Below are 27,878 nucleotides of genomic sequence, written 5' to 3'. Positions count from 1 at the left end.
AGGCGAGAGATACAATAATGTACAGGCCGAGAGAGTGGAGAAAACCAAATTGTTGAGCGCGACGGTCAAATGAGATAAGTATAGTTGTGTGTGATGAAGGTGAGGTTGGCAACCTGACGCACGACACGACAATGAATTCGCAGCGCAGACAGGGCTCATGCAACCTTGCCAATCCACTGTGACAATGATAGAGATGTGGAAACGATGCGTCATGTGCTGATTGAATATCTGCCTTTGTTGTTACACGTGTCTTTCCTCGAACTTCGCAGCTGCGTGTGTGTATGTCGGGGTGTGGATTGTGAGTGATCAGTACGCATGTGCGGAAATATTGAAGGATTGAACTGAGGTTGTATTGGGTGAAGCTACGGACAGTACGTATAGGTGAGTAGCTGTAAACAACGCTAGTGTGACGTGGCAGTCACTCTCATGGCAGGTGAGGTTCGACAGGCAGGAGCACCCTGAACCGTGACAGTGTAACCTAGATCGCCGAACATAGCCAACTGAGAATTACGAAAGGAATCACAAGCTATTCTCAGGGGTACATATAGATGCCGTAAGTCATAACATCAACGCGATGAGCGTGGGTAAACGTCGCGTTGACTCAACACTTCCCAAAGATGTCAGGGGATACAGTGCAAACCCAATGGTTGATGAGCGTAGCAGGTACTTTATCGCGAGAAAAGACAAATACCGCACTATTGACAATGTGTTCCAACGGCATGCAATGCTGGGATGTAGGTTGCAACAAAGAGATGCTGTTGGAATTGCTTGACATGGAGTGCCTTGGGCATCCTCTCTTCCCTGTAATTTCTCCAGATCGTGGGGCTCCATACTTTCACAAATATCAGCAGTCAACATGCCACGTTTAAGGCCATCGTATAACTGGTAATCGTGATGTGTTCTGCACCCGAACGTACGCCCAGAGTTCCAGTGATGATCATTGGTTGCCTGAAGAATTGAGGCTCCGCCGGAAGGTGAAGAATCGGAGGTTCACGAGACGAGACAGCTGGAGATAAAGATCCGATGCAAACCCGGCCGCGGTGTGAACAAGCATCGCACTTATGAGCTGCCCAGATGGGCAAGCTCTACTCCCAGAGTAGTAAGAATCCAGACGGCGGCACGCCACCATGCTTCCTTCTACCGAACTTACATGGTGCCGCATAAGCCGCAATGCAAGGCGCAGGCTTTACAATCTGGATGGTTCAAATGCCGATGAGCTTATGAAGGCGCTATTGGTAAATGTAGCCTGGTTCGGGTTTGCTGTGTGGAGAACCAAGGCCTGGCCAAGTCTTTGAACATACGATGCGATGCACGGTCGGCATAAAACGCGGCGAGGCGTTCCTTAGCAAGAACATCGGACTCCGAGTCTCGTATTTGGGTCGGAGGAAGTCGTAGTCGGGAGATTCTCCATAACCCCAGACTCGACGATTTCAAACTTCACGGGGTCCCCGCGTCCAACGACCAATATCGACGGACATCTAGTACGTGGGCGCTAGAAGAAACGTGCGCTGGATAGTCTTTCGATGCCATGTGCTTGCCCCGGTCTGTTATCTTGATGTTTCTGCAAGAGCGTGCGCCAAGCAGAGAATCTCTTGGGCGATTCTTGGACTACTGTTGAGCTTTCTAACAGCATAGCATCAAGCTTGGCAAACGAAAGAAGTCAATACTAGTCATCGTGACCGGTCTGGGATGCAAGTCGTGATGGATCGTGTGCGTGTTCGAGGCAAGGCTGGTTGGCCGCTTGCAGTTTCCTCGCTCTAGCGGCAGTGTGTCACCCCCACAACAACTCCATTACCGCTCCTCCACACCATGTTTTCCGCCTCTCTTCGCGTCAGCTGAGCGGCAAGAGTCAGCCCGTATCCTTTTACACCCCTAGAAACTGCCAAGACTCTACTGTGTCTGCATTCGTAGACCCAGGCGCCGTCCCACATCGCACAATTTGTGGGCCGGTTGTTTCTCGTGCGCCGCACGCTTGAAAGGACCCATATTGCGCGCACGTTGGGAACAGCAACCTGCGCCAAAACCAGTTACCAAACACGAGAAAAATGGGCCCATTCCTCTACTCGGTCCTCCTGCCTTAGGGCGCACGCATCCAGAACACTGGGGTAATGACCTGAAGGTCTCTCACCGGTCGCAAAACCCTCACGAGGTTGCGATAAAGTTTAGCAAAAACTGCGATTCGCCAAAGCGAACGACGGGCGTTGGAAGAAGCCTGCCCAAGGCCGCTCGGTGACAACTTGCCATCTCGGCTTGCAAGCCACGAAAGGCTTCGTCCTCCTTGGCTGTCGTAAGTCATGAGCTTCGGCACACTGGACGACGCTGCAAACCTAAGCGGGGTCATTGCCAATTTTGGTGGCGCACACTCTCGGCGCAGGCTTCTTCAGAAGAAAGGTAGCGCGAACAAATGCTTGAGCAGCGCCTCGCAGCTTGGTATAGGGACGCAGGGAAACCGTTGTGTATAACCTGGGTAGATCAACTGTTACGCACGTTCAGAGTGCCTGCACAGATAAACACTCAACCATACTCTGGGGAAAACCGTAGGCACCGTTTTTCTTACCCCGTGGGGTTTTGAGATCAGCGCATGCGGCATTTCGACCCCAGCATATCGGCCGTCCGCAATACGTCGAAGGCACCGCGGATGATAGGCGCACTTGGCTCGATCAAGCTTAGAGGGGTTACATTCACCAGAATCAAAAAGCTGGGCAGTCTTGGTATTTTCTTGGCTGTAAGCCATCAGATGCACCACGAAGTGTTGTCGTACAGATGGTTTCAAGGGGAGTCGATAGGATCGCTATGAGGCAAGAATCCCCGCTAAAGAGATGCCGTGAAAGGACATATATTAGGCAGGCCCTGCCCTCCGTTTGGGATCCAGCATCTTGATCAGGCTCAGCTGTCTATCCTCAACGAGCAGCTTCTCTTTCGATTGCTTTCTCCACGATCAAGCCTACTCGACACAATGGCAACAGTCTCTGGCAACAGACCGGCCGATCCCTTGGCTAAGGGCACTTTCGCAACGGCGAAGCAAGCTTGGAGCGACCTTTTCAAGTGGGAGCAACGTGTGGTCGTCAGGAACGAGTATGGCGAGGACACCTGCGAGTGGCAGAAGCCAGAACCACTTAAGAACCCTATCAGTCTGCTTGCTCAGCTGCGTCTGAAGGACTGGGCCTACTTCCTCGTCGGTTTCTTCGCCTGGACTGCCGATGCATTCGACTTCCACGCCCTTTCTATTCAGACCACCAAGCTGGCTGCATACTACCACAGAAGCAACACATCGATCACCACCGCCATCACATTGACACTGCTCCTCCGATCCGTTGGTGCTGCATTCTTCGGCCTGGCTGGTGACAAGTTTGGTCGCAAGTGGCCCATGGTTCTCAACATGATCATTCTTGGTCTTCTTCAGATCGCCACCATATATTGTGGTACCTTCAACCAGTTCTTGGCTGTCCGATCTCTCTTCGGTCTGTTTATGGGTGGTGTATACGGTAACGCCATCGCCATGGCTCTTGAGAACTGCCCGTAAGTTTCTCCTGACACCCTCTGCCCAACACTCGTACTAATATCCCCAGTGTCAACGCCCGTGGTCTTATGTCCGGTATCCTTCAGCAGGGTTACTCATTCGGTTACGTTCTCGCAGCTTGCGCCAACCTCGGTGTAGGCGGTGAGACCAACACCTGGAAGATCGTTTTCTGGGTCGGCGCCGGTTTCTCCATCCTCGTCGGTCTTGTCCGCATCTGCTTCCCCGAGTCCCAGCAGTTTATTGCCGCAAAGAAGGAGGGCAAGCAGAACAAGGATCCTGGCGCTTTCTGGGCCGAGACTAAGGTTATGCTCAAGGCTGAGTGGCGCATGGTTGTCTACTGCATCTTCCTCATGACCTGGTTCAACTTCTACTCCCACACCAGCCAGGACTCCTATACCACTTTCATGAAGCAGCAGAAACACCTCAGCGCCGCTGGCTCTACCCGCGCTTCCATTCTCATGAAGACCGGTGCTTGTGTTGGTGGCACCATCCTCGGTTACGTATCGCAGTGGTTCGGCCGTCGTCGCACTATCGTTTGCGCTGCTATCATGTCCGCTCTCCTTATCCCGGCCTGGATCCTGCCCACCACTGAGCGCGGTCTGTCTGCCTCTGGTTTTATGATCCAGTTCTTCGTCCAGGGTGCCTGGGGTGTCATTCCCATCCACCTTAACGAGCTGTCGCCCCCTGCTTTCCGTTCTTCCTTCGTCGGTCTCACATACCAGCTCGGAAACATGATCTCCTCGCCGTCTGCCCAGATCGTCAACGCCGCCGCTGAGTCGCTCATGATCACCACCCACGGTGGCAAGCGCTCCCCCGCTTACGGACCCGTCATGGGTGTTGCTACTGCCATCATCGCTATGGGTATTGCGATCACTACTGCGCTTGGTCCTGAGAAGAAGGGTCGCCAATTCGAGCAGGCTGGTCCTATCGGTGCCAACGTTGAGCCTGTCAAGGATATCGAGACTGGCAGCATTGATGAGAAGGATGGTGCTCGCGCTGTTGAGATCGTCGAAAACAAGGAGACTAGGGCTTAGAAGGGATGTCGAGAACTCGCCCTGGCAGCCCAGGTCGCCGAGCTACGACTGGAGGATATGTGAAAGATGAGGATTAGTGGGATTATGATACCAGAAGCATGATGCATGTGTTATGAATTCAAGTTTCAATTACTACACGTCTCTTCTTTCGTTCGACTCGTGAACGCGAGGAACAGGCAGCACACCCATGGCCATCCAGATCGTAGTTTCGCCTTCTGCGGTCGTCTGAACTCTGGCTCAATAGTTTAGTCATTTGACAGACTTATGAACGCAACAGTGCATCGCCGATCGATTGCCCTTAAATCACCCTTCTTGATGGCTAACTTTCGGTCTCCTCTTCCTCAGCTGTTTGAACTACCGCAACAGAAAAATAGGAGTCCAACGATGCTGTGTCCGCGAAATCGCAATAGTAAATGGCATATAACGCAGGCACTGGCGCCATATGAGGCATTGAGTGACTCCACAATACTCGCTGAGAGAACTGATTTCCCAGAACCCGGCATTCCACAAACGTAAAGACAGCCAGAATCTTGTTGGACAACAGATTAGAGTATTGGGCGGTGCTTTTGGTCCATTCAGTGGTGCCGGGATGTCTTTGACGGCAAAGTCTAAGATATTTACTGACGTGTTCCACAGTGAGTAGCATGGAGAGAATCCTGTGACGCTTTTGCAGTTTTTCATTCCGAACCTGGAGTGCACGGCTGGCTAGCTGCACTTCGTACATGCAAGCTGCTTCGATCCTATGCGCAAGGCGGGCTTCTTCAATATATTACCTATGTTTTCGCGATGCGATGACGTGCGCATCAAAGTTGATCCTGAAAGGTTTCCATGCTGCTTTAGACAACCGCAAATCCATCCTTCACCCTCAACTTAAATCGCATGACGTCGATCTCATCAAGATCCTCTTGCTTCTTCGCTCTCTCACGTCCTTCCTGGTTTGCTTTCTGGTTTGCTTCCTCGTCTTTCTCCGGGATAGTGCCTACGGGCCGGCCTTTAGCAACAGCGCATATCGAACTCACCGCCGACCCAGCGCTGAGATGTGTTTCCCATAAGAGTTGGGGATAGGTGATGTGTGCGACGCAAGCGCTTTAGAGGTACAGGACGGGGGCGCGGTTGATGATTATGGGTTTGCTGCCCTTGTCCGCTGCAGGTTCGTTCTTTGGTTTTGTTGATGCTTTGGCTGAGGGTTTGATCCGCTTTGGTATTGGATTTCCTAAAGTGGTGGAAAAATCGACTGATTTGCGTTTTCGAGAGGTGTTGGCCTTGAGTGTTGCCTTTTCTGGTGATGCGGGCTTCTTCTCTTTCAGCGCGACGCTGGCGAAGACCTCGAGATGGGTTTGCGCCGACTTGCTGCGTGTCGAAACCATGATTGAATCAACTCAGAATGGATCTGAGGTCAGGAGTACGCTTCAAATTGTATGGATTCTGCAAACGTTACGAGCTCTGATGGTGCTGCGTCCGAGGCGACCGTCATGAATAGCATCACGCGCACGTGCCATTCACTGATGAGGTGGCCACTGTGAACGGAAAGGCCGAAAGAAGGAAGCTGGAAGTTATTGATGCATTCGTTAAATGTGGTCCATCAAATCATTAATTCATCCTGATGCGCGCCAAAAAGCTGAGAATGCCGCACGCCATGCAATCACAAAGTTCGACTCCTGCGCTCCTAGCGCTTTTTCCCTCCCATGAGATTACCAGCTTGCTTATGCAAGTACTTCGTGCCTTCCTTCTTGATGATGGGCAATGCGTATGCCGTGAACATGCTCATAGCCTGCTTCTGCCACTCGGGCTGACCGGGTCTGCCAGCGTCCCTGTCCCCTCTGCGATCATAATCGCGGTCGTCATAGCGGTCTCGTCGGTCCCTGTCGTCGCGCTTTGAGCCGCTGCGAGAGTCTGCAAACATCTTGAAGAGGGCATCATAAGGAGTTCCAGATTCTTTGCGGTCGCCGCGGTAGCGGTCATCTCGACGGTCGTCACGGTAGCGGTCCCTTCGGTCTCGATCGTCCCGACGTCTGTCGCGGTCCCTATCGTCATATCGATCTCTACTCCGGTCTCTGCTCCTGTCCCTGTCGCCACGGCGGTGATTTCTGCGATCTCGGTCGTCATACTCGTCTCTGCGGGGTCTGTCGTGCCTGTCGTCGCTCACATAGCCGCGATTGTCGCGCCGGCGGTTGTCTCGGCGCGATTGCTCATCGTACGAATTGTACGTGTCGCGGTCACGAGGGCGGTGGTCACGCTGTGTGTTGCTTCGTCGCGGTGGTTTGGCCGGTGGTACGTCGGACTCAGACTCAGATGAGGAGTATGATCTTCTTCTGCGCGGGCGTGGTCGACTCTCTGAGTGGCGGTGAGCATTACATCATGCGCCAACAGGGTTCGAATGCCTACCTTTTGGTGGGAGCGGCGCATCGGCATCATAGTGCTCTTTGTGCCGCCGCGAGTCTCGTCGGTTGTCGTGGTAGTCGCGGTTATCTTGGGCATCTTCTGCTGGTGTTCGCGGCGCCCATTTCGCCTTGCCGTCTTCGTAGCTATCGAAGCGGTAGCTGGGCTCAGCTGGGAATCGTCAGCGATGTTGACCTGTTAGCATTGGACGGCATACTCACGACGTCGCTGTGGTGGAGAATCGTCACGTCTTCCCATGTTTGCAATATGTTGTTAAGAATGTTGTTAGGTGCCAGGCGAAAGTTGATAGTAATAGCAGGACTCTGGTTTTCTAAGCCTCAATCTCACATGACAGTTGCGTCACGCCTCCAATCGGCGTGACCTCTAGCGCGCAGTCGAAGTTTCTGTGGGCCAGCTCGAGAACTGCAACAGCTGTGGCTTTGCGACTCAGCGTGCCTCAGCGTGGCACACGGTGACTGGGCTGCCGGGCTGTGCTGGGCTGGATCGCCATCGTCGTGCATGCGCCGCGCTGCCCGCAAGCCACCCACCGCTGCAAGGAGCAACCCCACTGGCCGTGCAACGAGAGCCGAGTGCCTCCCCCAAATGGCAGGCATTCACCTTGACGACCAGGGGCCAGGCAGCTGGCATGGAGAGTTATCGCAGCCTGAAGGCGTCGCCGGCATGACCGCGCTCTCGAACATGTCAGCTCAGCAGGCATCACGGCACTGCCCGGTCGACAACGAGCCCCAGACCACCTGCATCGATGAAGGACCATATCGCAGACATGCACTGTATCTAGGGAAACAGTACTGTTCTCTTAAGAATCAACTCTTGACGGTCACGTGCACGAATTTGTAGCTCTTTCCTCTCCAATTTCTCGGCTTGGTGACTGCTTCTCTTGCCAAAGTCTGAACTTCGTCACCTCTCGACCGAAACATCAGGCCTGTGTTTCACTCCATCAGCTTGTTTATAGCTACCCACATACATATACTGTTCGTACCTTCACCCAATACAACCTCAGTACAATCTTCGACTTCTTCCCTTTGCGTACAGTTCACCGAACTCCAACAGAGGGTCTGCGTCCGGAACTGAAGGCTCTCCGGGACCATATCAAAGACCAATTGAAACAGTACGAATCTCAAGATCCCGCTGAGGCCCCCGGCGATCAGCATCCCGATAGGGAGCACCCGAGTGAGGTTCCTACGAACCCTGGTGAGCAACCTCCGACAGTCATTGTCGGCGTTCCTCCGGTCCCGACTCCAAAGCCCAAGCCCCCGCCACCTCCAAAGGAGTCAGGGGAGCGATACTGCATAATCATTAGAGTGTTTGGTATTCCCGTCGCGGAACAGTGCTACTAGGCTATGCACAAGACCGATCAGGTACACGGCTTCAGCTAAAAGGCGTGATCTCACGACGGTGGTTGCTTGCTTTCCTTCTCTTGGTCTCATTAACTTCTGATTACATCTACCTTCACTGCGCTTGTCAATTGCGACAAAGAAAATGGCGCAGTCATGGGAGCCTTCATAGGCGCCGCGCTTCTCGCTTCCATCAAAATTCAAGATTCAAATAGCATGTTGAAGGGCATTTGCTAAACCCTTGTCGCCGGTACTACGGGCATGGCTGCCGCTTTCGTTGGGCAAGAAGCAGAGAAAGCAGATCTATGGCACTAACTGTACTGCCCCCGATTTTGAAGAAGGTCTTGTTCCTGGCACATTTGTCGGAGGCGTGGTTAGTGGTGCTCTTGGTACCCAACTGTAAAGGAGCCTCTGCGAAATCAGTGTACCTGGCTTCAAAGCCCTTCTTGAAGACCTCGAAAATCTCGGTCTGGCTGGCGTAGAACGGATCATTAGACAGTCATTTGTCCAGATACTGGACGCCACTCTCGATACTCTTGGAGTTGATGCCGCGCGGGCTACAAGGTTCTCTGCTCAAATGCAGCAGGCATTTCGGTTTGTACACCTCCGGGCCCTGCAGACGGAGTTGAGTATTCGACAAGGGAGCTTGCACAAGAAGCTTCGCAGCTGGCAGATTCGCTTGCTGAGGGTTCCACGCCACTGATTTAGCCTGCAACCAGTGCTCTTGCTGGATTCGGCGCCCTTAATGCTGCCACTTTGGGACTTCCGCCGGTGGCACCTTCCCTCGTCGCAGGGGCACCTGCTATTGGCAACCTGGAAGCTATCACTAGCTAACTCTCACATGTTCTCGGTTTAGCTGGCTCTCTCCCTGGTGTCTCCGGATCTGCATCGTTAGCTCAATTTGCAGCCAACACCCTTCGCGATGGTGTCTCTCAAGCTGCAGCGGATATGGCTTCATATCCCCCTGAACCTGGTCTCAGCAATGTCGCTAAGGATGCCCTCAAGAAGAAAGGAAAGCTTTTGTCTGATCTTCTAAATACGCTCGACCGTCTTTGCCTCGGCCATTCCCACTGCAAGGGGAAAGAACACACCTCTGTGTTTATAACAACAGGAGTACACACCACCACTTCCACACGTGTACATACCACTACTGCCACCGTCCATGCAACTGAGTGGCTTACGGACCCAAGACTGTCACTCAAGATGCTTCTATATCCACAGTCACCGAATACGCGACTGGGTGGCGCAAAGAGACAGTGATAAAGTACGCACCAACAACGATTACAGTGCAAGTCCCAATAACTGTCACGGCATATGACACGGCGACTACCTCCAGGGACACTGAGCCCGTACATGCATCTGCAGCCGGCAGTCCGCTCCCACCTCGGTATAGATGTAACCCAATCCTCCCGAACTGTAAGCCCGAGAGTGCTGAAGTTGTAAGAGTGTGAAGATATAGGGTCTTAAAATAGGGTCGACGGCCTGCAGGGTGTGCTTTGCTTTTCAGTAGATCAAACCGATTGCTAAACTCCAACGTTATAATATGTACACAGGCTCAACATCTCCTTCTCGTAACATCGCGAAACCCAGTTGCAATGCACCTGATTTTGACGCTTTGAATGCCTCCAGGGGGGAATTGCAGTGGAATTCGAACTTCGAATGAAAAGCAAGAAATATATTAATGCACCGATAGGTCAGCTTGATTGGGAAGTACCACTTGTTGGTTGGGTGGTTTGCTTATTGAGCTATGCACTTTATTTATGGAGTGATGGCTCGCAATGTACTCCCGTTTTCTTAAGACGGGTCTGGGCGGAACTTTGTCTAAAACGCAGTGCTCATTATCAGAAGCCATCTTCGTGAAAGGCCAAGGTCATCTATGACCCATCCCAAGTTGGTAACTTTGTCAAGAAAGTTGTTATTGTCAGTCTCGTGCCGATTTATACTCGCTTATCCACTTCCCCTTCGCTCAGTCACCATGGAAAGAGGATCGTACATCAGGGAACGTCACATGCGTAGAAGTTCGTCGTCCAATTCGATCGATAAAAGCACCCGAACCACACAAACAGGCACAGTATATCACACAAGATGACATGCAATTCGAGGAGTACCACACGGGCATTGCCGTAGTTGATCCTACTCGCTGGAAACTGGTAATAGATGGACTAGTAGAGAAACCTTTAGTGCTCTCCCCCGAATCGTTTATCGCCGCAGTTCACGAATGCTACGTGAGTGCACTACATCCATCGAAGACAAACCTATGGAAAGTCGGAAACGTGACTTGGACCGGGGTACGACTTCCTATACTCCTGAAATCGGCGAGGCCCTTACCTACTGCATCTTCTATCTGGTCTGAGGGATCAGACCACGGAACAATCGCAGGAAAAAAAATGTGGAATGCTACCAGAAAGATCTCCCCATCGAGAAAGTCATGAGCGAAGAAGTCATCGTTGCCTACAAAATGAACTACAAGTCACCCCCGTCCGGAACGCGGTGGTCCCGTTCGATTGGTTGTTCCAGGCTGGTTCGGTACATACTTGCCGAAACGGCTGCGTCGCATTTTAGTACAGGCCGAACACGCGCCAGGAATCTTCGCGAGCCATTATTGGTGACTTGTGGTATTTGCTGACCCCCTCCTCTTTTTGAGAATGTAAGACGCCACCAAATGTTTGACTTGGGATCTGGGTGATATGGGCATCACACTTACCGCGCAGACAAGCAGGTTCTAATAGGGATGATAACGGTCTTCCTACTGGCGACAGCGTTGCTCAATACTATGTTAGAATGGTGGTAGTGAAGAAAGGGTAGCGGGTTCATGACGGTGATGCTATTTATGATAACAGGCTTGGCAGAAGCAGAGGCTGTGAGTGGTGATGATGGTATGGGCAAGGGTCTAGTACCTAAGAATATGCTTCCGGCAGTCTCAGACTCTTGCATCGCCATACCACTCTTCTCCCTTCAGCATGTAGTCTGTGCACAAAGGGGGGGGGGGGGGTTCAGCAACTACTACAAGTCATTATGTTACATCTGAAAAGAGAATATTGTCGCAACGATAATGTCGCCCATTTGGGCTATTAAGCCAAATTCAATGATCGTCCACCCTGCACCTGGAGCATGTCTGGAAGGCCTGGTTGTTAGCATTCGTGGGTGGGCTTGGGGCACGGCTGAGATAGTGACTGTGGAGATTCAGTTGGATGAGACCCCGGATTGGGCTGTAGCCAAGGTGCATCCTCAAGAAGGCTTTAGTTGGCAAGGTTTTACAGCTTCAGTCAAATGTGCTCTGGATACGTCGTGTTTCAGCCCGAGCGACATTAATAGCAGGCGAACAACAACCTCTTGAGAATTGTCGGAACCATGTGCATACTGTACAGCTTGAGTGCTGGCACTCTAGCTAATATTTACGAAGCGCAGGTACGGTTCTGAGGCTGAATATCCCCCGAACTTACAATAATTTCCACACCACTTCTTCTGATCAAATTTGTTGCCTCTTCACTTTGGATAGCTAGTAGACAAAGCGCAATAGATTTTGAATTGTATGAATCAATTGATGAACTCCAGACTATGCTATGCTTACACGCTTCCAAATGCTCGCTTCAAACAAGATGCTCGCTGAATCGCTTTCAACATCCCCACATCCCCTCCGCAAGACCATCTAAGCCTTAGCAGCCTCGAGCAGTTTGGTGTGCTGCTCAGGGTGAGTCTTCTCAACATTGCCCTTAGCAACCTTCTTCATCATAAAGTTTCCATCAATAACAACATCCTCAGTCAAATTGCCGCCCACAACGCGCCACTTGCCAGCAATAGTCAGGATACCAACGGGAGGCTTTGCGTTGACGAGGGAGTCGACGCCATCGGGGGTGTTGGTGAGGGTGAGCTTGTATGTTGTCTATGATTGGTCAATATTTGAGTGCTGTGAATGGAAGGTGGGAGAGGACGTACCTGGCCAATGGGCTTCTTGTCCGTAACGGTGTAGGTTGCGGATGTGTCCTTATCGCCGGACTCAAAGGAGTAACTGACGAGTGCGGGGCAGAGGGTCTTGATCATGAGTTCGTGGTTGTGGAGGGCGGCGATGACGACAGAGGCGTCGGTGCTGCCGATGGGAGTCTCGATGTGGGAGGTAGACATTTTGAGGTTGGTGTTTGTTGAGTCGAAAGTTCGAAGTTGAAATTGTAGAATTGAAGAGTTGTTGAAAAGGCTTTGAGATGTTGTGATGTTGTAGTGTTGCTGAGATGAGCTGGTGTGATGATTATCTTTAGCTGATGAGGCGCCCATCTTATATATACATACCTGCCCTCATCACAAGGTAATACACTCAAACCCAATTGAACGTCCCCTCAAACACGCTGCCCTGCATAATCCATCTTAGTCCTACTCGCCTAACCGCAAATACACCAGACACACCCTGTTTCTTACACATTGGTATGACGCCGACACTCATCCGACCGCCAAATGGCAGCCAAGTCGTAAATAGCAGCCATCGAAACGCACCGTGTTGTTCCCGCGAGTAAGAAACGTCAGTGCGCGGTAGTCGTGCGTAGTGCGATAGCGAGACCCTGAGTTCTGATAGTAGCCGGTTTGGTGCTACGAGGCGCGCCGATCGGCTAGCCGGACCACTTTGTCGTGAACTGTGGCTCTGGGAAGACATCTCCGTTGTGCCAAAAATATTGCCACTTGAGACGTCTATGTGGGCTGACTGTCACTCTCAAACTGTGACAAGCAAGACGACGCGACAGCGGCAGAGCTGACTGTGGCCGCACAATTGCGCGTTACTGTCAGCGCATTGTCAACTTCACCGACGTTGTTGACTGCGTCAAGACGAATTCACAGGGACCGCAGATGCGGTCATGTCAAGATGCTGACATACATGTCGGCACGGAGTCGATATCCAGAAGCCTGGGATTGGTGGTGCGCGGAAGTGTTGATGCGAAGTGTTCGTGGTTTCGTTTCGCTGGCCGGATGTTTCATGGCGGCAAGCGGATTTGGGGAGCCGAATGGCGCTAGATCAACACGCTAGTGTGAAGATCAATATGCAGCCCTGCAGTTACATCTCCTACCAAGGATATCTTGTCCATCTCACTATCACCAACACAGGGGAACAGGTGCTGAGCACATCTCTCGGGCAGGTTTCTTGTGCGTTTGAAGCTCGCTTGGACACCTGGGCGGTGTTACGCGATTTCGCGAGCAGAATCAGGCAATGAACTCTATTTTCGCCTGATTCGAGAAGCTCACGATACTCCACTTCAAACAGTTTGACACCGCGGAGCCGCCTGTTATCCAGAGATTGAAGAAGCCCCTGAAAAGTTCGACAAACTTGGCAGAAGCGTACAATACACTTTCGCACTCGCATACGGCTGACCGCGAGTGTCTTCGAACGAGACTGCACAAGAGTGAGCTTCGCATACTTAGTATCGCAGCTACAACCGCTTCTAGGAGTTCACGATACGTCTTGGTGCAGCTCCCTGCATGAGTGCTTACTCATACCACCTCCTCTTCTTCGCCATGCCTCTACCTTGCGCAGGCGCAAAAGCGACTCTGCCCATGCCCTCCTCACTCCATACGTCTGCGATCGTGACTTCCATCTTCTCGAGTCTGCGGGCTTTGGTCGCACCGCTCTCGGTGCTGTTTCCTTGCACACCACTATCGCTGATCAAACTGCTCACATAACCCAGGATGGGAGATGCATGGCACTTTGCATGAAGCGCTAGTGATGCCACTGCAGTAAAGAACATGACACCTACGGAGACGAAGTAGACCATCAACCACGGTACGTCCAGTGCATAAGTTGGTTCGAGTGGTCGTACGGTCTAGGAGGTGACGTTCATCAGCGTGTATCTGGGGGTGAGCGTGGTCTCGCCAATGGGCATGAAAGAATGCGCCACATCTTTGGGCACTTGAGAAGTAAGACCAGAGCGACATAATAAACAAAATAACGTGTGTTCATTCAAAAAGCGAACGCCATTGCGATGAAGGGTATATCCAAGATTCAAAACCGTACCTAAACGAGCGTATTCAAGCGCAATCATAAGTTCATACAGCAATGGGCGGTGAGCCAAACACAAAGTCGTCATCGTCGTCAAAGAAAGAATTTGCCTCTTGTGTAGACATGCCGAAGTCGCTGAATCGTTTTGCGGTCGTAGTCGTGGTCGTGGGTAGAGGAGGCGGTGCGAGACGTGGTGACGGCACGCAAGGCTTCTTTGCAGGGGTCGCGGGTTTCGACGGCGGTGCCATTGGCCTTTTCGACTTTGGTTGTATTGACTTCTGAGGCCGTATTGAAGGAGGCGGCATACAGTCCGGCTCCGGATCGATTCTGCGTATGTTTGCAGTCCTTGATAGCGGTCCGGGTCTCACTGAAGGTGGTGATCTGATTTTCCGAGTGGACACAGTAGCTTTCACAGGTGGATGTGGATCCTCTGTGGCGGGTTTTGTGCCTGTTGCAGGTATTGTTGTTTGTGCGTTCACCGGCTGATTTTGTGGCTCATCATCCAGATCGTCCAACGAGAAGTCGAGATCTTGTGTCGAAAGTGGAGGCATCGATTCAGTGATTGGTGATGGCTGAGCGATAGTAATCGATAGGTTGGTCTTCGGTATGGTCTCTGCCGAGAGTTCACGCGCAATTTGTGTACCACTCTCGAGGAAGTCATCCCAGCCATCTACTGCGAACAGAGTTGGTGTGGCGTTCTGCACGGGCGCAGAAGGTTTTGCCGAGATTGGTGCTTGTGCTTTCGAGGCTGGGAGTCCTGGCAGCTTGAAGCTAGGGTTCGAGCTTGCTTGTGATTTTGGTTTGCTCGCAGGTGGAGTTGGTCTCTTCACCAGGGCTGGCAGGCGTGCTTTACCGTTGATCGAGGGTGGTTTGAAGCCGGACTGTGCAGTCTCTCGTGGAGGATCCCTTAATGTAAAGTCGGTCGCGACGCGCACGGGATACTGGGTCCTTGTGAAAGGGAACTTTTCGTCGTTGCGGTACTTCGCGGAGAAGGGAACGCGCGTGATGACGGTCTTTGTGCCTGCAAGCTGGCCATCCAGTGTGAGGCATTCCAATCGCTCGTTCTCCACCCGCAGGATTCGTACATGCTGACTCTTAGACAGCTGGCTGCTTGTGTTTAGGTCCCTCAGGCATACCACTACGCATCCTATCTTGATCCGCAGTCGATGTGGGGGCAGCCCAACTGGATTGAGCTTGTAAAGCAGACCATGCGCTGGCTTCCAGTCTGCATTTGTAGCTACATCTTGCGACAGCGTCTCGATGATCTCGCCGGGCAGCTTCTCTAGGGCAGACTCTATCGTCCTGTTCACCGGTCCATGTGTGCGTGTGAACTCGATGTCCCCCTTCACGACGTCCACTTTCGGGGTCATGGGCAGGAGAGCTTGCGCAGGTACTTCGCTCGGCGGGTGTTGACTCTTATTCGGCGTCTGTTTGTGGGGCGTGGGTGGTGCGGTAGCCGGACGCGGTGGAACAGCTATCGAATCGTTCGCTGGCTCTTCGACAGGATCTGACATGACCAAATCATGTGCCTCCAGAAGCGTATCATCGTCCAGCTCATCATCCACCCAGCTTCCTCCGTCTTGCACATTCAACACTGGCAAGTCCAACATTGCGTCCTCCATATCCTCATCATCGTCAAAAGGCTCCTTCTCGATATCCTGCGCAATGATCTCCAACTTCTTGGCAAACTCTTCTTCCCTTCTCCTTTCCTCTTTCCTTCGGTGCCGCTCTTCCTCCTGCTTCTTCTTGCTCACTCCCAAAAATGCCTCCATTCCCTTCTTCAGGTTCGCCTGTGTGTGGCTGTATCCAATCAATTGTGTCGCCAACCCCACACCAAGCTGCTGTCTCACAGACTTCTCTTTACGCTCTCTCTCCTCACGCTTCTCTTTCGCTAGCTTGCGCCTCTTCTCGATCTCGCGCTCGCGCGCCGCGCGCTGTTCGAGTTCATAGCCGCGCTCGAACTGCTTATGTGTGCGCTCGGATATTGCTGGGCCATTCTTCTTATAGGCCTTCTTGACTTCGGTGGACGTCTGCGCGGTGCGGTTCGGCGGCATGGCGACGCATCGTGGGATGGGTGCAGGGGTGATGTGTCGTGAAGCTCGTGCGCGGAGATACGGTGGCGTGTTTTGCGCTAATGGCTTGGCAAGCGCGAAATCAGGTGAGTGAGTCCTTCATCGTTGCTTTCGAATCGCGTTGTGTGGTCAACAAGCAAAGTGATGTATATAACACGAGTGAACGAAAAGGTTTTGATATGTCGAACTGACGTCTGAAACAAGTACTAAGGTCGTCCGCTGCCTTCCATGAACAAACAACATCTTCCAGAACAGCCCCTCACCAACCCAGTGCTGCTCGACACATAGGCGTCTGCGACCACACTGAGTGACTACGAAGACTGAACCACGAAGAGCATTGTCTACCGCTCGGTCTCAGAGCATCTCTCCTAGACCATCACCAAGCAAGCGCCCAACGCAACAATATGTCCGTCCAAATCGAACCCTTCGATGTCCCAAAAAGCTCTCGCGCCCAGATACAAAGTCCTCTGTCCTTTGCCGCCAGTTTGCCCAGGGGCGCAGTGCGCGTCGCACCCAAACACCCTGATACCATGCATCCCGTCTCTTGTTACCACTGCAGGGACGCTTCTCAGCGACGTCCTCTCCGCTGTAGCCAATAGCCTTGACTAGCAGGTTGAGTAGATCTGGTAGTATTCCTGTATCGTCAGGATGGAGTAGTTGTGACATCGTGGTGCGCAAACAACGCGCGCGAGCAAGATTGTTCACTTACGCCCGTAAAGTAGCGCGTCATTGCCCAGATCAAGTTGGTGTACTGTACCAATGGAGCTCGCTCAGGTCGCTGAGATACTATTGCGCATGACCACGCAGTAGCAAGGCCATGACGGGCAGAACTATGTGAGAGGAGGGACATCTCAGCCGCGAATCCCGGTGGTGGCGGTGCCGCTATTGTGTAGAGATGAAACCAAAATTGAGTTCACGGTACTACATCGACTCAGATGCCAGCCTGGTCGGTTCAGACGTCTCATGCTGGTTTTCTTCCGCCTCTTGTAAGATCCGCACCAATACATGGTACAGCTCGCCCTGAGACGCACAGGATCTGGGTCAAGCAAATGCTGCTCGATGGCGTCGAGAAGGGTATGGGTAACCTCGTCTGCTGGACACATTGATCGCTTCAGATATCTGTGCTAATTCATGACTTCGGGAAGAAGCGAGTTGCCATCGTAGAAAGCTGCGCTTGCCCCTTGTAATAGAAGCTGCTACGCTGATCGACGATAACTTTCATATTCCTGGAGCCCGCCAAATCCGCGTGTCATCCAAGTAGCTGCGAGCGATAGTACGCAGCCGAAAGACAAGTCAGCCTTTCCTAACGCCCCAATTGGATCTGCAAGGTTTGAATCCACGATACTGCATGACGGCGGACCTACGTACTGTGAATGCACGATGTTACCTTATGATCATAAAACTTACTATGCGACATTAGCTAGTTCCCGCTTATGCAAAGTCAACAACGGAAAAGAGGAATCAATGGGAAAGAAGAGCAAGTGTCATAACTCATCTCATTTGTAGATGCTACGACCAAAGGCCACCCAAGCCCATCTTCTCCAGTATACCCACCAAATCTTTATCCACGATCTTATCCCACCCCCTCTCCGGCCCCCACGCAATCCTCTTCTGATTGAGCTTCGCCTCGTCCAGCAAGCCCTTCAGCAGCGGACTGTTCTTACTCACACTGGGATACGCATCAAACTCAACCTCACTTACCACCGGAATCTGTGCCAGCAAAGCCCTCAGCAGCCCAACACAATACTCGGTATAAAACGTCTCCTCGCCAGTCCTGAATCCCTCGAAGATCTCACTCGACGCTGGGTCAACTTCCACAAAGATCCTCAGCTTGTACGCCTTCGCCACCGCCGTAAGCCCCAGCCGGCTATCCACAACCCATCCTTTCGGCGGGCGCGTAAAGCCTGGTCCTAGCCGCAGTTCCAGCCTCGTTATAAGCGCGCGGTACTTGCGCGGCAGGCGCGCGAACAGCGGGTATTTCGCATTGATGTAGCGGCCGTGTATGGGGAAGAGGCGGAATGTGTTGCGGCCGTAGAAGACGTGCGAGGCTTCGTCATGCATGCGGTGGCACGTGTAGAACATTCGGAGGGATGGCGCGACGGTGCGGTGGTTCGTGGGATCGAGATCCATCGTTTTGGGGAAGACAAGCAATAGCTCGTAGACGCGCAGGCGCAGTTCGTATGGTAGGTCGAAGAAGCGGAATGGCTTGCGGTCAAGGTCTTCTGTGATCGCAGCAACATCGGCGTACTCGTCTTCGATATGGATCGCATTCATTTGCGCAACGAGCGCATCGATCTCCTTCGTCCTGCGGCGGACCATCGGAGCCTCCTTGCGACGTGCCATCGTAGCAATTCACGCGCTCAAACAACGTTTCCAGTTGTATAGCGGTCGTTCATGCATACATCGCGCCAGTGGTGTCGTCGGAAACTATCGAATGTATCGTTCAAGCGAACGCAGCGTGTGCGCAGAATTAAGGTATGTCTCGGAGCTACGGGACCATCAGCGCATTGAGTGTGCGCAGGGGTTCTTGGGAGCAAAGATTCGATCTCCCCAAAGCTATATCAACGCCAAATTCATAAGATAGGAAGTTTGATGTCAAATTGCTTGGGTGCAACTTTCTATATAGAGAAAAGGAAGTGGCGGCGGCGATCGATGAAGTTTTGATGGGAAGTGTTTAGTCAGCCGCGCTAAGGAGTGGAGCTGAGGCTGGCGAACGGTGGGGCTAGCTCAAACGCCGATATTCCCGTCTTCACCCATGCTTCACCACATCATGAGATCGACCTTGAACAACGAACACTTGCAGTGAGACATGCTCTCAGAACCGTTGGCGTCGGTGGCAACAGCATGTAGATGTAACGGCGTATATGAGCTGCCACATGCCGAACCATTACCACAGCAGAATATCAAACAACCTGAACTATTTCCTACTCCAGCCCACTTCAAACCAAATCTAACAACCTGAGCCGCCACATCCATGCCTAGCCAAAACACAGTTCTTGTTGACCTCTCCCGACTTTCCTTTCCCTTCTGCTCTGTCTCGCACACTCGCACCTCCTCACTCTTCGCAGACGCTAGATCCAAATACCCCTCCACAAGGTCTCCCTGAAATGTCCTGGTAGCACCCAGCAGCTCTGTGTTATGCAACCCACACACTTCGCGGACTCCCAATCCTCCCCTTCCACTCCTTCCTCACCCTCGCATTCGGCGCGTGCTCAGCAACAACCTCCCTCAACATCGTCCAGATATACACATCCAACTCTTTCCTTGAATCACCGATAGTGACGGTTCGTTGACCGGTTACAAAGAGTGTGGGGAGAGTGTGCGTGTGCACAGTTGAGAAAAACATGCCGATGATGATTTGTGTCGTTTTGCTGCTTCTGTGTGGTAGTACGGGGCGAACGCTAGCGCGAGGGTCATGGTGCGCGGGGTCATGTGGTAGGTTTGGCGCTCGAGGTGGTGGAAGGTGATGGTGTGATTTGTTGGCGTGTGGTAAGGGCGGTTGGTAGTGGCGTTCATTGGGTCCATCTTGATCTGAGGTGCTGGGCTTGCAGGAGCTGCTGAAGAGTGTGAGAAAATTGTTTTTGCGCATGTGCATTGGGACGGCTGTGGATGCTTTCGATTACGTCGTCTCATGTATCGGCAGGCGCCATGCTTGAAGTGACGGGTGCAGTGTTGTTCTTCCTTGTCACATGTAGGCAGTTCGTCAATGAACGCAGGGAATGGCTGTAACCATGTCTTCGGAATCATTTGGGCAAGGAGGAGCGACCGGGAGGCGGACTGTAGGATCAGGAATGGAAATAATATGTTGATGAGCAGATTTTTGCCTGATAGGTTTAAGTGCGTGAGGACAAGGAAGGTCAGCGAAGGTGTATTTGACCATATTTGCGGTGATGGATGGACGATGGAGTGTCGACAATTGTTGAGACCAGGGGAACGTGTCGTTGGAGATAAATTGTATTGGGCATGAAAGGCTTTGTGACCCTACAGACCAGTGGAATAATGCCTTCGTTCTCCAAGACCAGCATTCACGGTTGTGAAGGTAATCGTAGAGGGCTGGTGTATTCACCTAGTGCTATCTTCACCACTGTACGGTCCCTTGAAGATGCCATACGTGGTACGAGAAGGATGTGAAGGAGTACAGAGGCCTCGTTCCCTCTAGATATCCCTACGTACTCGTGCTCTTCTCGTTACCAAAGGCCTGCCTTCTGTGTCCAAATCCTCAGACACGCCGAAATAGCATGCCTCCTTCCGATGTATTCTCCTGTTTTTGTGACAGATCCTGTCCGGGCCTTCTGATTCATGTTGATTGGTGGACGAAGACAGTGTAGAAAAACTGGCGTGTTGATCTATGGACGAAGCCCCGGTTTCAAACGATGAGGAGCCGTCGCCGTTCAGTTTTTGATGATCTGATGAGGTATGTACGTTGGACTTATCGTCCTCATGTACTGCTGAGGCAACGTGACCATTCCTTGGTGATTCACGATCCACGCCCTCGACGTAATCCTTTTCGGTGTATGTCGGGAAAGGTTCCGTTCCTTGGCAAGCCACGAATCTATCCATAGCTTCTTTCATCATGCCGCGAAGGTCTCGGGCGTACTGTGCAAGGCGCACATGATCGGTAGTTGTCGGCACAGTGATTGCATGTCGACTTAGCTTCAATGGCAGCTTTGACTTGCACTCAGCGCACTTATGGTTCTTGACGACCTTGTCGTACAAGCGGCGTTCTATCAGCGCTTTGCAGACTTCATGCGAGCAGGCGATGAAGCAATGTGTCACATCTTCGAGAGAGACATCAGACCAGAGTTCGTGACCGTGTTGCGGGTTCGCTTGTTCGCTGTTGATCTCATCGGGTTGGCACTCTTCGTCGGTTTCTGAAGAAGTTGTATAGTCGTATGATGCAGCATCGCTCCAGGCAAAGTCGTGCTCTTCCCAACGCTCGAGAGTCGCAGGTGCGCTGTGTGGTCTCGCGCTATCCACGGGATTTTTGTGAACGAGATACGGATTCATCTGTGTGACGAGGAAGAGCATACCTTTGTCTTTGCCACTCCAAAGGTGTAGCAAACAGGAGTGGAACTCTACCTTATTGATAACCGAGTACTATTAAACTACGAGAGGGCTGCACAGATCAGATTCAGGTCTCATTCAGTGTTTGTGATGGGGTTGCTTGGCTTGAGGGTCTTGGGTTCCATGGTTGACGCAGGTAGAGTACGTAGACAAGCCAGACCCCCTCAGTCCATGAGCGAGAGCAGTGCGCTCTGAAAATGAAATGGTGTAGCTGCGTTCTTTCAGGCAGCGGAATTTTTGTGACGGACAGGGACATGGCGTGAAGACCGTGAGGCCTTGTCGGTTCTCATCTTCTGCATGATCGAACGAGATCAGAAAATAACGTACTGCTGGCGAGGCCGGGATGATCTAAGATCAAGCAATGGCAACACCCGCATCCTGTGGAATGTAAGCCTTGCCAAGGTTCTGGTGTTCTCAGAAAGCGATGATTCTGGATGTGAAGTATGAGTGTTGAAGAATGCGAGCTGGTGGAAAGGGCGCTGGTGGACGACGCTAACTTATGACGTAACTAGCGTCCCGCGTACCAACATCAAACAACAGCTGTTGAAGCGCACAGAGTGCACCATCTTCGAATCACAACACACATCAACCATGGCACTACCTCTAGGAATCTTCCTCGGTGGCTGTGTCGTCGCGATTCCGGTCGTGACAGGGGTCGCAGAGGGCGTTGAGTACCAGAAGAAGCAGAACGAAGAGGCTGCCAATGAGACGCGTATGATCAAGTTCAATCTGCTCGTCAACTGCGACTCCAAAGACCCCATCGCGAAAGATGAAGTCGACTACGGTACTGTAATTCTGCGCCACGACAAAGCCTGGGTCGTACCGCGCGACGACGAGGGAAAACCCTTGCCTCCGGACGACAGCAAGGAGATGAATCCACCCATGCATGCTTTTGCTGGCTTCTACATCCAGTATCCAGATGAAGCAAGATGTCCGCCGGAGAGAGGTCTGGTCAGCACGATCAGTGATGACCCACCGATGCTAAATTGGGTCTATTGCGACAAGGACACCTATGAGTTGAAGTACAACAACCGCAGTGGATCCATCAATCACATTGTCGGAGAATGGGATTGGACTCAAGATGAACGCATGATGCTCTTCGACGGCTGGGAGGGCTTCGTTGCGGTTGATGAGTGGGACGGTGCTGACGAGGACGAATCGACACCCTGGGGAAGAGAAGGTTTGCGCTGGGCTTTGTACTTTGATCTGGAAGACAACGGTCTCAAAGGTCGAAGGAAAGGGCGAGATATGTTCGAAGTCACGCTCGAACGGAAGGTTCAGAGCGCCGAAGATCAGCTGAAGCAGCTAGAAGAAGCAGAGAAGAAGATGCAGGTCAAGAGCAGAGGTGGACTGAGCACGCAGTTCTCGGCACCGGCAAGGGAGCGAACTAAGGAGTGGGAGCAAAAGTTCGGAGAAGGTGCAAGGCGGACAAGTGACGTGTGAAGATGTGGACTATGCTGTGGTTGCTGATCGGGCGCCACGTACGTTTTCCCTATACAAGCAACGCCTTGTAGCCAGAACCACCAGATCTCCAAACGCCAAAGATCTTCAAACCCATTGATTCCATGCCACTGTCATCCCGCGCCTCAGGTAGAGACATACCTGCAATCGAGATGCTATCAGGTATGCAAAGCCACGCGGTTAGTGTACGTGCTCTGCGATACATTGTCTACCGTCGATAATGTTCCTGCTGCCGTGATGCTCTATGTTGTAAGTAGCTGGCTGAGCTGATGGCCTCGTCGGCGGAGGGATGTGTATGTCCCCGTTGCCCTCGTGCCGGATGTTGTACGCAAGGGCGGCAACTGGGCCGACAATCGTCTCCGTGCCTGCGCTCGGATTCCTCCAACGGGTCGATACTGGAATTCGAGGTCTGTTGACATCAGTCGAAGTTCTGAATGGACACTACTCCACACTTTACCCCTACTTCAGAGACCGCATCAGGCTCGTTGGCTGCGTTGGCGATCGTACGGAGGCATCCCGTGAGCCGACGTGTGGCTCTTCGAATCCTGACCACCTCTGGCGCCTGTGGTAGTTGCATGTGCCGTTGGCTACGAGCTTCTGGATTGCGGGCCTGGTGATCCTCGCCGGATCATGCCCATCGAAGTCTTGCACCAGCAGCTGGATTTGAGTTTGACAATTTCCTGAGATACGGTGCTTGTATCACCGGCCACTCTCGCGATCGCCACGCACTGCCAGTTCTTGCAGAGTCTCAAGGATTGAAGGAGAGCTGCCGAACCATCCTGAGACGCAATTGCCTGTGTAGTGAACGCGATGGGTAAACATGGTTATATTGTGGCGTTCCCAGAACAGGATTTGATTGTTGGTGAATCTCTCTTGCTGTAAGATGGATGCAGTGGTTGACTGCGTACAGCAATTCGCCAGGCGGTACAACGATGTTTGGCGGTTGTCCTGTAATCTTGCGTGAGAAATACTGTATGTTAGATACAACCATATTGCTATGTTTTCCCTATTAATGTTGTTATGTAAGTAATAAGCTCTTGCAAAGGAGTTTGGCTGGGAGATAGTTAAAAGGGAGACGGTGGGCAATCAGGGAGGTTTACATTGTGGAAAGCTTTATCCCGACATAGCGACAATACCAGTAAAGGAAACATTTCCAACCAGCTCAGCAACACCGCTATGGCTAATACTGTACGAGTCAATGAAGGGCATTATGCGGTTAGGCAACAGAACGTGACTGCGACAAGACCTCTCAGCAGAATTGGCAACAAACAAATCAAGTCAAATCAAGGCCTCTGCACGGAGCACCATCTGCTCTGTGTCAGCGTGCACATCCCAACAGTAGGGCCGTTCGAAAGATTTGATTTGTTGTTTGTTGCCAAATCTGCCTCTCAGTGACCCTACAAAACGCCTCGGCTCAGTGTGGTTAGTTTGCACTAATCCAATTTGGCTGACAGGCACAGCATGTAACCTCCAGGGCTCCATCTTGAAAGCATCAACAGCCTAGTCCCATCCTCTATCTACCATCTAGACAAGGTCCGAATAACCTCAAAGTGACTTGGGATCAGTGGTGTGGTGTTTCGACTTTTTGTGTCGTTATTCCGATAACGCGTTGCGTGACGCCCGCGAATTACGGGGACTGGATGTACCTCATCTGAGCTTTTAGCCACTGTCTTTCTGCCAAACATCCAGCCGTCAGAATTGTGGTCTATCGTTTGCTACAAAATATTTGCCGAGACACACGCCAACGCCAGTGGCTTCCCACTGCCCTGAGCTGTGATGGAGAACTCCGCTCAGAAGGTCTACCAACTTACGACGATACCACAAAGGCATCTGCCTCTGTCATGGTTTAGAGTGTGTCCTGCCTGTCGTACCTGACCTGCCGTGAGGGTGACTGCCTCTTCGCACTAGCATTGTTTACTGTCACTCATCTAGATAACTGTCCATAGCTTCCTGCAAGACAACCCCAGTGCAATCCTTCAATTTCCTCTATATGCGCACTATCCACGAACTCCAACAGCCTCACGCCCATGGGTAGGTACACCGCCGACAGAAGCGTAAAATACTCCGCGCGTTAGGGTAGCAGCTTTAACTTACCTTGCCTACGCGACCTTCAAGACTGCTAACAACACTGAGCGGCCTGCTAGCACGCTCTCCATTGCTAAGTTGTAGCAAGATCATGCCGTATGTTCGAGCTTGAGACGGCAGCCTGTTGAGCCATTGACGGAAGCGTGAAGGCTATTGGGGGTATCGACACAGCACATGTGTAGAAATGGGTGTCTGAGCAGCGCTTTTGATCGTCGCAAGGATAGTGACCATCATGATGAATGATGGAAATTTAATGGAGATTTGATGAATTTATGCTCTACCGATGTAGGAGCAGATGAAATGCAAGCCAAACCTGAAACAAACCATACCCAATTGGTCGCTCTAGCGATAGGGCTTAGCGTTGCCAGGTCATCCCTTTCTGACCGCTCCGCCTCCCTTTCTTCGCGAAACACCAGTCCTCGCCTGAAACGAACGACGACATTCAGCGTCTTGACACAGTCTTATGCACTAGTTTCTCATGCTAATACAGTCGCGATCATCCTTGGCCGCGAATTGCGCGTCGCTTATGGGAGTCCAAAACTACCCCTCGTAAGGCTGGCATATCCCTGCGCTCTTACTCTCTGGATGGCAAACGAACCTAGTCTCTGTCATACGTCAAAACCAAAACTAGCGCTTCTAGAGTCGCGCATCTGTAAGAAGCGTGGAAGCCGATGAAACATGGCGACGCATCATAAGGAAGGTTTGCCCCCTCGTTCCGCGACTTGTGACATTTCCACCATTAGTCCAACGGTTCCACCATCAAGCTGGTCTTGATATCTCATACTGCTCCATCATGTCTTCTTCAACGAGCGCGCCGCTGCCCTCATATCCAGGATCCATACTGCCAATACATGACCACCCAGCTTGGAAGCATCTGTCTGGCACGACCATGGACAAGGCAAATCTTAAGGAGCCAGTCATCCAGGCTAAAGAGCCTGGTGTACCCGCTAAAGAGCCAGTCTCGAAGAAAGAGCTTATCTCCATTGAAGAGCCAGTCGTATACCTACCGACCGGAACCACCACCTTGAACAGGTTCTCAGACATCACCACGAGTACGAGGCGCGCTTCGTACGCATCGACCACAAAGTCAGAGCTTCGGCAGTCCAATCAGCAACTTTTCGAGATGCTCCAGAACCTGCAAACCGAGCTTGCCACACATCGCGCTATTATGCTCGATATACAGTCGCGATTGTCGTTCATCGAGCAAGACGCACCAACGATGATCGAAGATGGCGCACCCGAAGTATTGTCACCAGCAACAGACGAGCTTAAACCTCCGCAGAGGCCACCTCCGCCACCACCGAGACGCGCAAGCTCCCTCATCCCGCCAGGAAGAGAAAGCCAGAGTTGGTGGCAGGCATGCCAGAACTTTGCTGAGAACTGCGATACGCCCTTCAACGCACAGGTGTTCTTGAAGACTCCTAGCCGCTTCGAAGATTTCGACTTCCACTTTGGTGGCCTTGCCACAAGTGAAGGGGTACAACCAGAATCACCAGTTGAGATTGTGATCGACGAAACCCCTGATTCCTCGCCTGAGTCAGAATCTCAACCACCTGAAGACGCAGAGCTCGACATCGAGAAAACCCTTGCTCTCTCGCCTCGGTCAGAACGTCAATCGTCTGAAGACGCAGAGTCAAGGCCTCCAAGCATCTTCTCTGAAGGGGCACCTCGAACCTCTGGCCTGACCATGGATACCTGTGAAGAGATAGACAACATTATTGAACAAATTGTGGAGTTCAAGAAGCCCACCGCACTACCTCCATTATTGCTTCACCCACAGCTCAGCGGCAGGACCGCCTCAATCTTGAGCGTTGAAGAGATCACAGCACTGCCAGGCCTACCTCCGGTCGCCGAAGTCACTAACGATCCTCAGCGCCATCGCAAGGGCATTCGCAGTATTTCGTCGAAGTGGGCATCGCTGAAGGGCAAACCGACTGAGCCTAGCGACTACCGAAAAGGGTTCTTCAGCATGCGCTGATCCATGCTTGTCACGCTGAACGAGATTACGACTTAAAAGGTGTTTGAGCGCCAATGCTTTTGTTGGACATTTAGCACAATGCCATGTGCCATACTCATCTTACGTTTTCCGATCTGTACCGTACTGTACTTGTACCTTCTCTTTTAGACGACTTGTAGCGATATACCCAATCTCAAAGTACGAAAGACTATTTCGAGTACGCTGCGCGCTGTCTTTTGCTCCATGCTACCATCGACCATGTCGTGGCCGTCACGCGGTACCGCAAGTTCATCGTCCCTGCAGCTTTGGTGGGACCTATTCCTGGAGAGCCGGTTCGTTCGCTCAATACGCCAGAGCTGAAGGTTGCTAAGACCCGCGTTGTTTCAGCCCCCAAAGTCGTCTTCTCTACACGCTCAATGAACTTCCAACAAGCACTACCATTTTTTATCGACTGGAAGCTAAGTATCCGAGGGTTTTCCAACGCGCTGATCGCAATGCCAATCGCATATTTACTTGCACAAGCTACCACACATGCGAGCAAAGGAGAGCAAGAATTGTTCCAGGCTTTCAATAAACGGCCTCGCATTCTCGTATTCAGTATGTGTAACTAGCAGTTCCTGCGTCTCGAAATTGTAAGGTTTGATCTCACCAATCACCAGTCGGCATTGCTTGCCAAACTTCATACTTCTTTGCGGCCCCTGCATGCCTTCGCTTACCCTTACACAAGTTTCGCGCAGATCAAAATATGAGCACAATGACAGCCCTAACAAGGCTTATTCCAGCGACGTTGTCACTCACACCCTTTCGGTCTGCTAGAGCCTGCAATCTGTCAGACCGTCACTGTGGTTGAACTTCAAGATCTCACCGTGGGGCAAGTATCTGGTATGGTTGCTGAGGCGGTCTTTCTGGGTAAGCTGCATTTAGGCTCTGCACTTTAAAGATGAAGCTGATCTCTTTCAGTTCAAGTCTTTGTT

The 27,878-nt window shown here is 52.0% G+C and overlaps 12 protein-coding genes across 12 annotated transcripts; 5 read left to right on the top strand and 7 right to left on the bottom strand.

Moving 5' to 3' along the window:
- Positions 1-2,877: 2,877 nt before the first annotated feature.
- On the top strand, positions 2,878-4,714 carry BU25DRAFT_183823 (carboxylic acid transport protein). Its single transcript, XM_033700945.1, has 2 exons — positions 2,878-3,519; positions 3,570-4,714. The coding sequence occupies exons 1-2, from the start codon at positions 2,957-2,959 to the stop codon at positions 4,552-4,554; spliced, it is 1,548 nt and encodes a 515-aa protein (XP_033557356.1). The 5' UTR covers positions 2,878-2,956; the 3' UTR covers positions 4,555-4,714.
- Positions 4,714-5,474, bottom strand: BU25DRAFT_183724 (uncharacterized protein). The gene has a single exon (XM_033700944.1). The coding sequence runs from the start codon at positions 5,276-5,278 to the stop codon at positions 4,874-4,876; it is 405 nt and encodes a 134-aa protein (XP_033557355.1). The 5' UTR covers positions 5,279-5,474; the 3' UTR covers positions 4,714-4,873.
- Positions 5,391-5,921, bottom strand: BU25DRAFT_462302 (uncharacterized protein; the record flags this gene model as incomplete). The annotated part of the gene is made up of 2 exons (XM_033710511.1): positions 5,391-5,586; positions 5,653-5,921. The coding sequence occupies 2 exons, from the start codon at positions 5,919-5,921 to the stop codon at positions 5,391-5,393; spliced, it is 465 nt and encodes a 154-aa protein (XP_033557354.1).
- Positions 5,922-6,220: 299 nt separating this feature from the next.
- On the bottom strand, positions 6,221-7,191 carry BU25DRAFT_425167 (uncharacterized protein; the record flags this gene model as incomplete). Its single annotated transcript, XM_033708336.1, has 3 exons — positions 6,221-6,888; positions 6,940-7,104; positions 7,155-7,191. The coding sequence occupies 3 exons, from the start codon at positions 7,189-7,191 to the stop codon at positions 6,221-6,223; spliced, it is 870 nt and encodes a 289-aa protein (XP_033557353.1).
- Positions 7,192-9,008: 1,817 nt separating this feature from the next.
- On the top strand, positions 9,009-9,843 carry BU25DRAFT_183701 (uncharacterized protein). Its single transcript, XM_033700943.1, has 2 exons — positions 9,009-9,425; positions 9,479-9,843. Exons 1-2 carry the CDS (start codon positions 9,237-9,239, stop codon positions 9,737-9,739), a joined length of 450 nt encoding a protein of 149 aa, XP_033557352.1. The 5' UTR covers positions 9,009-9,236; the 3' UTR covers positions 9,740-9,843.
- A 223-nt stretch (positions 9,844-10,066) lies between these two features.
- On the top strand, positions 10,067-11,625 carry BU25DRAFT_434413 (molybdopterin binding oxidoreductase; the record flags this gene model as incomplete). Its single annotated transcript, XM_033708858.1, has 4 exons — positions 10,067-10,157; positions 10,287-10,677; positions 10,759-10,849; positions 11,323-11,625. 4 exons carry the CDS (start codon positions 10,067-10,069, stop codon positions 11,623-11,625), a joined length of 876 nt encoding a protein of 291 aa, XP_033557351.1.
- A 312-nt stretch (positions 11,626-11,937) lies between these two features.
- Positions 11,938-12,410, bottom strand: BU25DRAFT_425166 (uncharacterized protein; the record flags this gene model as incomplete). The annotated part of the gene is made up of 2 exons (XM_033708335.1): positions 11,938-12,171; positions 12,225-12,410. The coding sequence occupies 2 exons, from the start codon at positions 12,408-12,410 to the stop codon at positions 11,938-11,940; spliced, it is 420 nt and encodes a 139-aa protein (XP_033557350.1).
- Positions 12,411-17,819: 5,409 nt separating this feature from the next.
- BU25DRAFT_414663 (uncharacterized protein) lies at positions 17,820-18,952 on the bottom strand. The gene has a single exon (XM_033707348.1). It carries the CDS (start codon positions 18,678-18,680, stop codon positions 17,847-17,849), a length of 834 nt encoding a protein of 277 aa, XP_033557349.1. The 5' UTR covers positions 18,681-18,952; the 3' UTR covers positions 17,820-17,846.
- Positions 18,953-19,393: 441 nt separating this feature from the next.
- BU25DRAFT_183647 (uncharacterized protein) lies at positions 19,394-20,212 on the bottom strand. The gene has a single exon (XM_033700942.1). The coding sequence runs from the start codon at positions 19,930-19,932 to the stop codon at positions 19,474-19,476; it is 459 nt and encodes a 152-aa protein (XP_033557348.1). The 5' UTR covers positions 19,933-20,212; the 3' UTR covers positions 19,394-19,473.
- Positions 20,213-20,247: 35 nt separating this feature from the next.
- BU25DRAFT_414661 (uncharacterized protein) lies at positions 20,248-21,842 on the bottom strand. The gene is made up of 2 exons (XM_033707347.1): positions 21,729-21,842; positions 20,248-21,453 (listed from the first exon to the last, which is right to left on the bottom strand). Exon 2 carries the CDS (start codon positions 21,342-21,344, stop codon positions 20,493-20,495), a length of 852 nt encoding a protein of 283 aa, XP_033557347.1. The 5' UTR covers positions 21,345-21,453; positions 21,729-21,842; the 3' UTR covers positions 20,248-20,492.
- A 124-nt stretch (positions 21,843-21,966) lies between these two features.
- BU25DRAFT_183636 (uncharacterized protein) lies at positions 21,967-22,998 on the top strand. Its single transcript, XM_033700941.1, has one exon. The coding sequence runs from the start codon at positions 21,993-21,995 to the stop codon at positions 22,842-22,844; it is 852 nt and encodes a 283-aa protein (XP_033557346.1). The 5' UTR covers positions 21,967-21,992; the 3' UTR covers positions 22,845-22,998.
- A 2,361-nt stretch (positions 22,999-25,359) lies between these two features.
- Positions 25,360-27,310, top strand: BU25DRAFT_414658 (uncharacterized protein). The gene has a single exon (XM_033707346.1). The coding sequence runs from the start codon at positions 25,741-25,743 to the stop codon at positions 26,923-26,925; it is 1,185 nt and encodes a 394-aa protein (XP_033557345.1). The 5' UTR covers positions 25,360-25,740; the 3' UTR covers positions 26,926-27,310.
- Positions 27,311-27,878: the final 568 nt, after the last annotated feature.

Source organism: Macroventuria anomochaeta (assembly GCF_010093625.1).
Source record: "Macroventuria anomochaeta strain CBS 525.71 unplaced genomic scaffold BU25scaffold_39, whole genome shotgun sequence".
Classification (NCBI taxonomy): Eukaryota; Fungi; Ascomycota; class Dothideomycetes; order Pleosporales; family Didymellaceae; genus Macroventuria; species Macroventuria anomochaeta.
This window is presented reverse-complemented; position numbering and strand designations above follow the sequence as displayed.

Coding starts and splice junctions, on each gene's coding strand:
- BU25DRAFT_183823 (XM_033700945.1), top strand. CDS start 2,957: ATGGCAACAGTCTCTGGCAACAGACCGGCCGATCCCTTGGCTAAGGGC. Junction 3,520..3,569: donor ATGGCTCTTGAGAACTGCCC/GTAAGTTTCTCC, acceptor TAATATCCCCAG/TGTCAACGCCCGTGGTCTTA.
- BU25DRAFT_414663 (XM_033707348.1), bottom strand. CDS start 18,680: ATGGCACGTCGCAAGGAGGCTCCGATGGTCCGCCGCAGGACGAAGGAG.
- BU25DRAFT_183647 (XM_033700942.1), bottom strand. CDS start 19,932: ATGCACATGCGCAAAAACAATTTTCTCACACTCTTCAGCAGCTCCTGC.
- BU25DRAFT_183724 (XM_033700944.1), bottom strand. CDS start 5,278: ATGTACGAAGTGCAGCTAGCCAGCCGTGCACTCCAGGTTCGGAATGAA.
- BU25DRAFT_183636 (XM_033700941.1), top strand. CDS start 21,993: ATGGCACTACCTCTAGGAATCTTCCTCGGTGGCTGTGTCGTCGCGATT.
- BU25DRAFT_414661 (XM_033707347.1), bottom strand. CDS start 21,344: ATGAATCCGTATCTCGTTCACAAAAATCCCGTGGATAGCGCGAGACCA.
- BU25DRAFT_183701 (XM_033700943.1), top strand. CDS start 9,237: ATGGCTTCATATCCCCCTGAACCTGGTCTCAGCAATGTCGCTAAGGAT. Junction 9,426..9,478: donor ACACCACCACTTCCACACGT/GTACATACCACT, acceptor TACGGACCCAAG/ACTGTCACTCAAGATGCTTC.
- BU25DRAFT_414658 (XM_033707346.1), top strand. CDS start 25,741: ATGTCTTCTTCAACGAGCGCGCCGCTGCCCTCATATCCAGGATCCATA.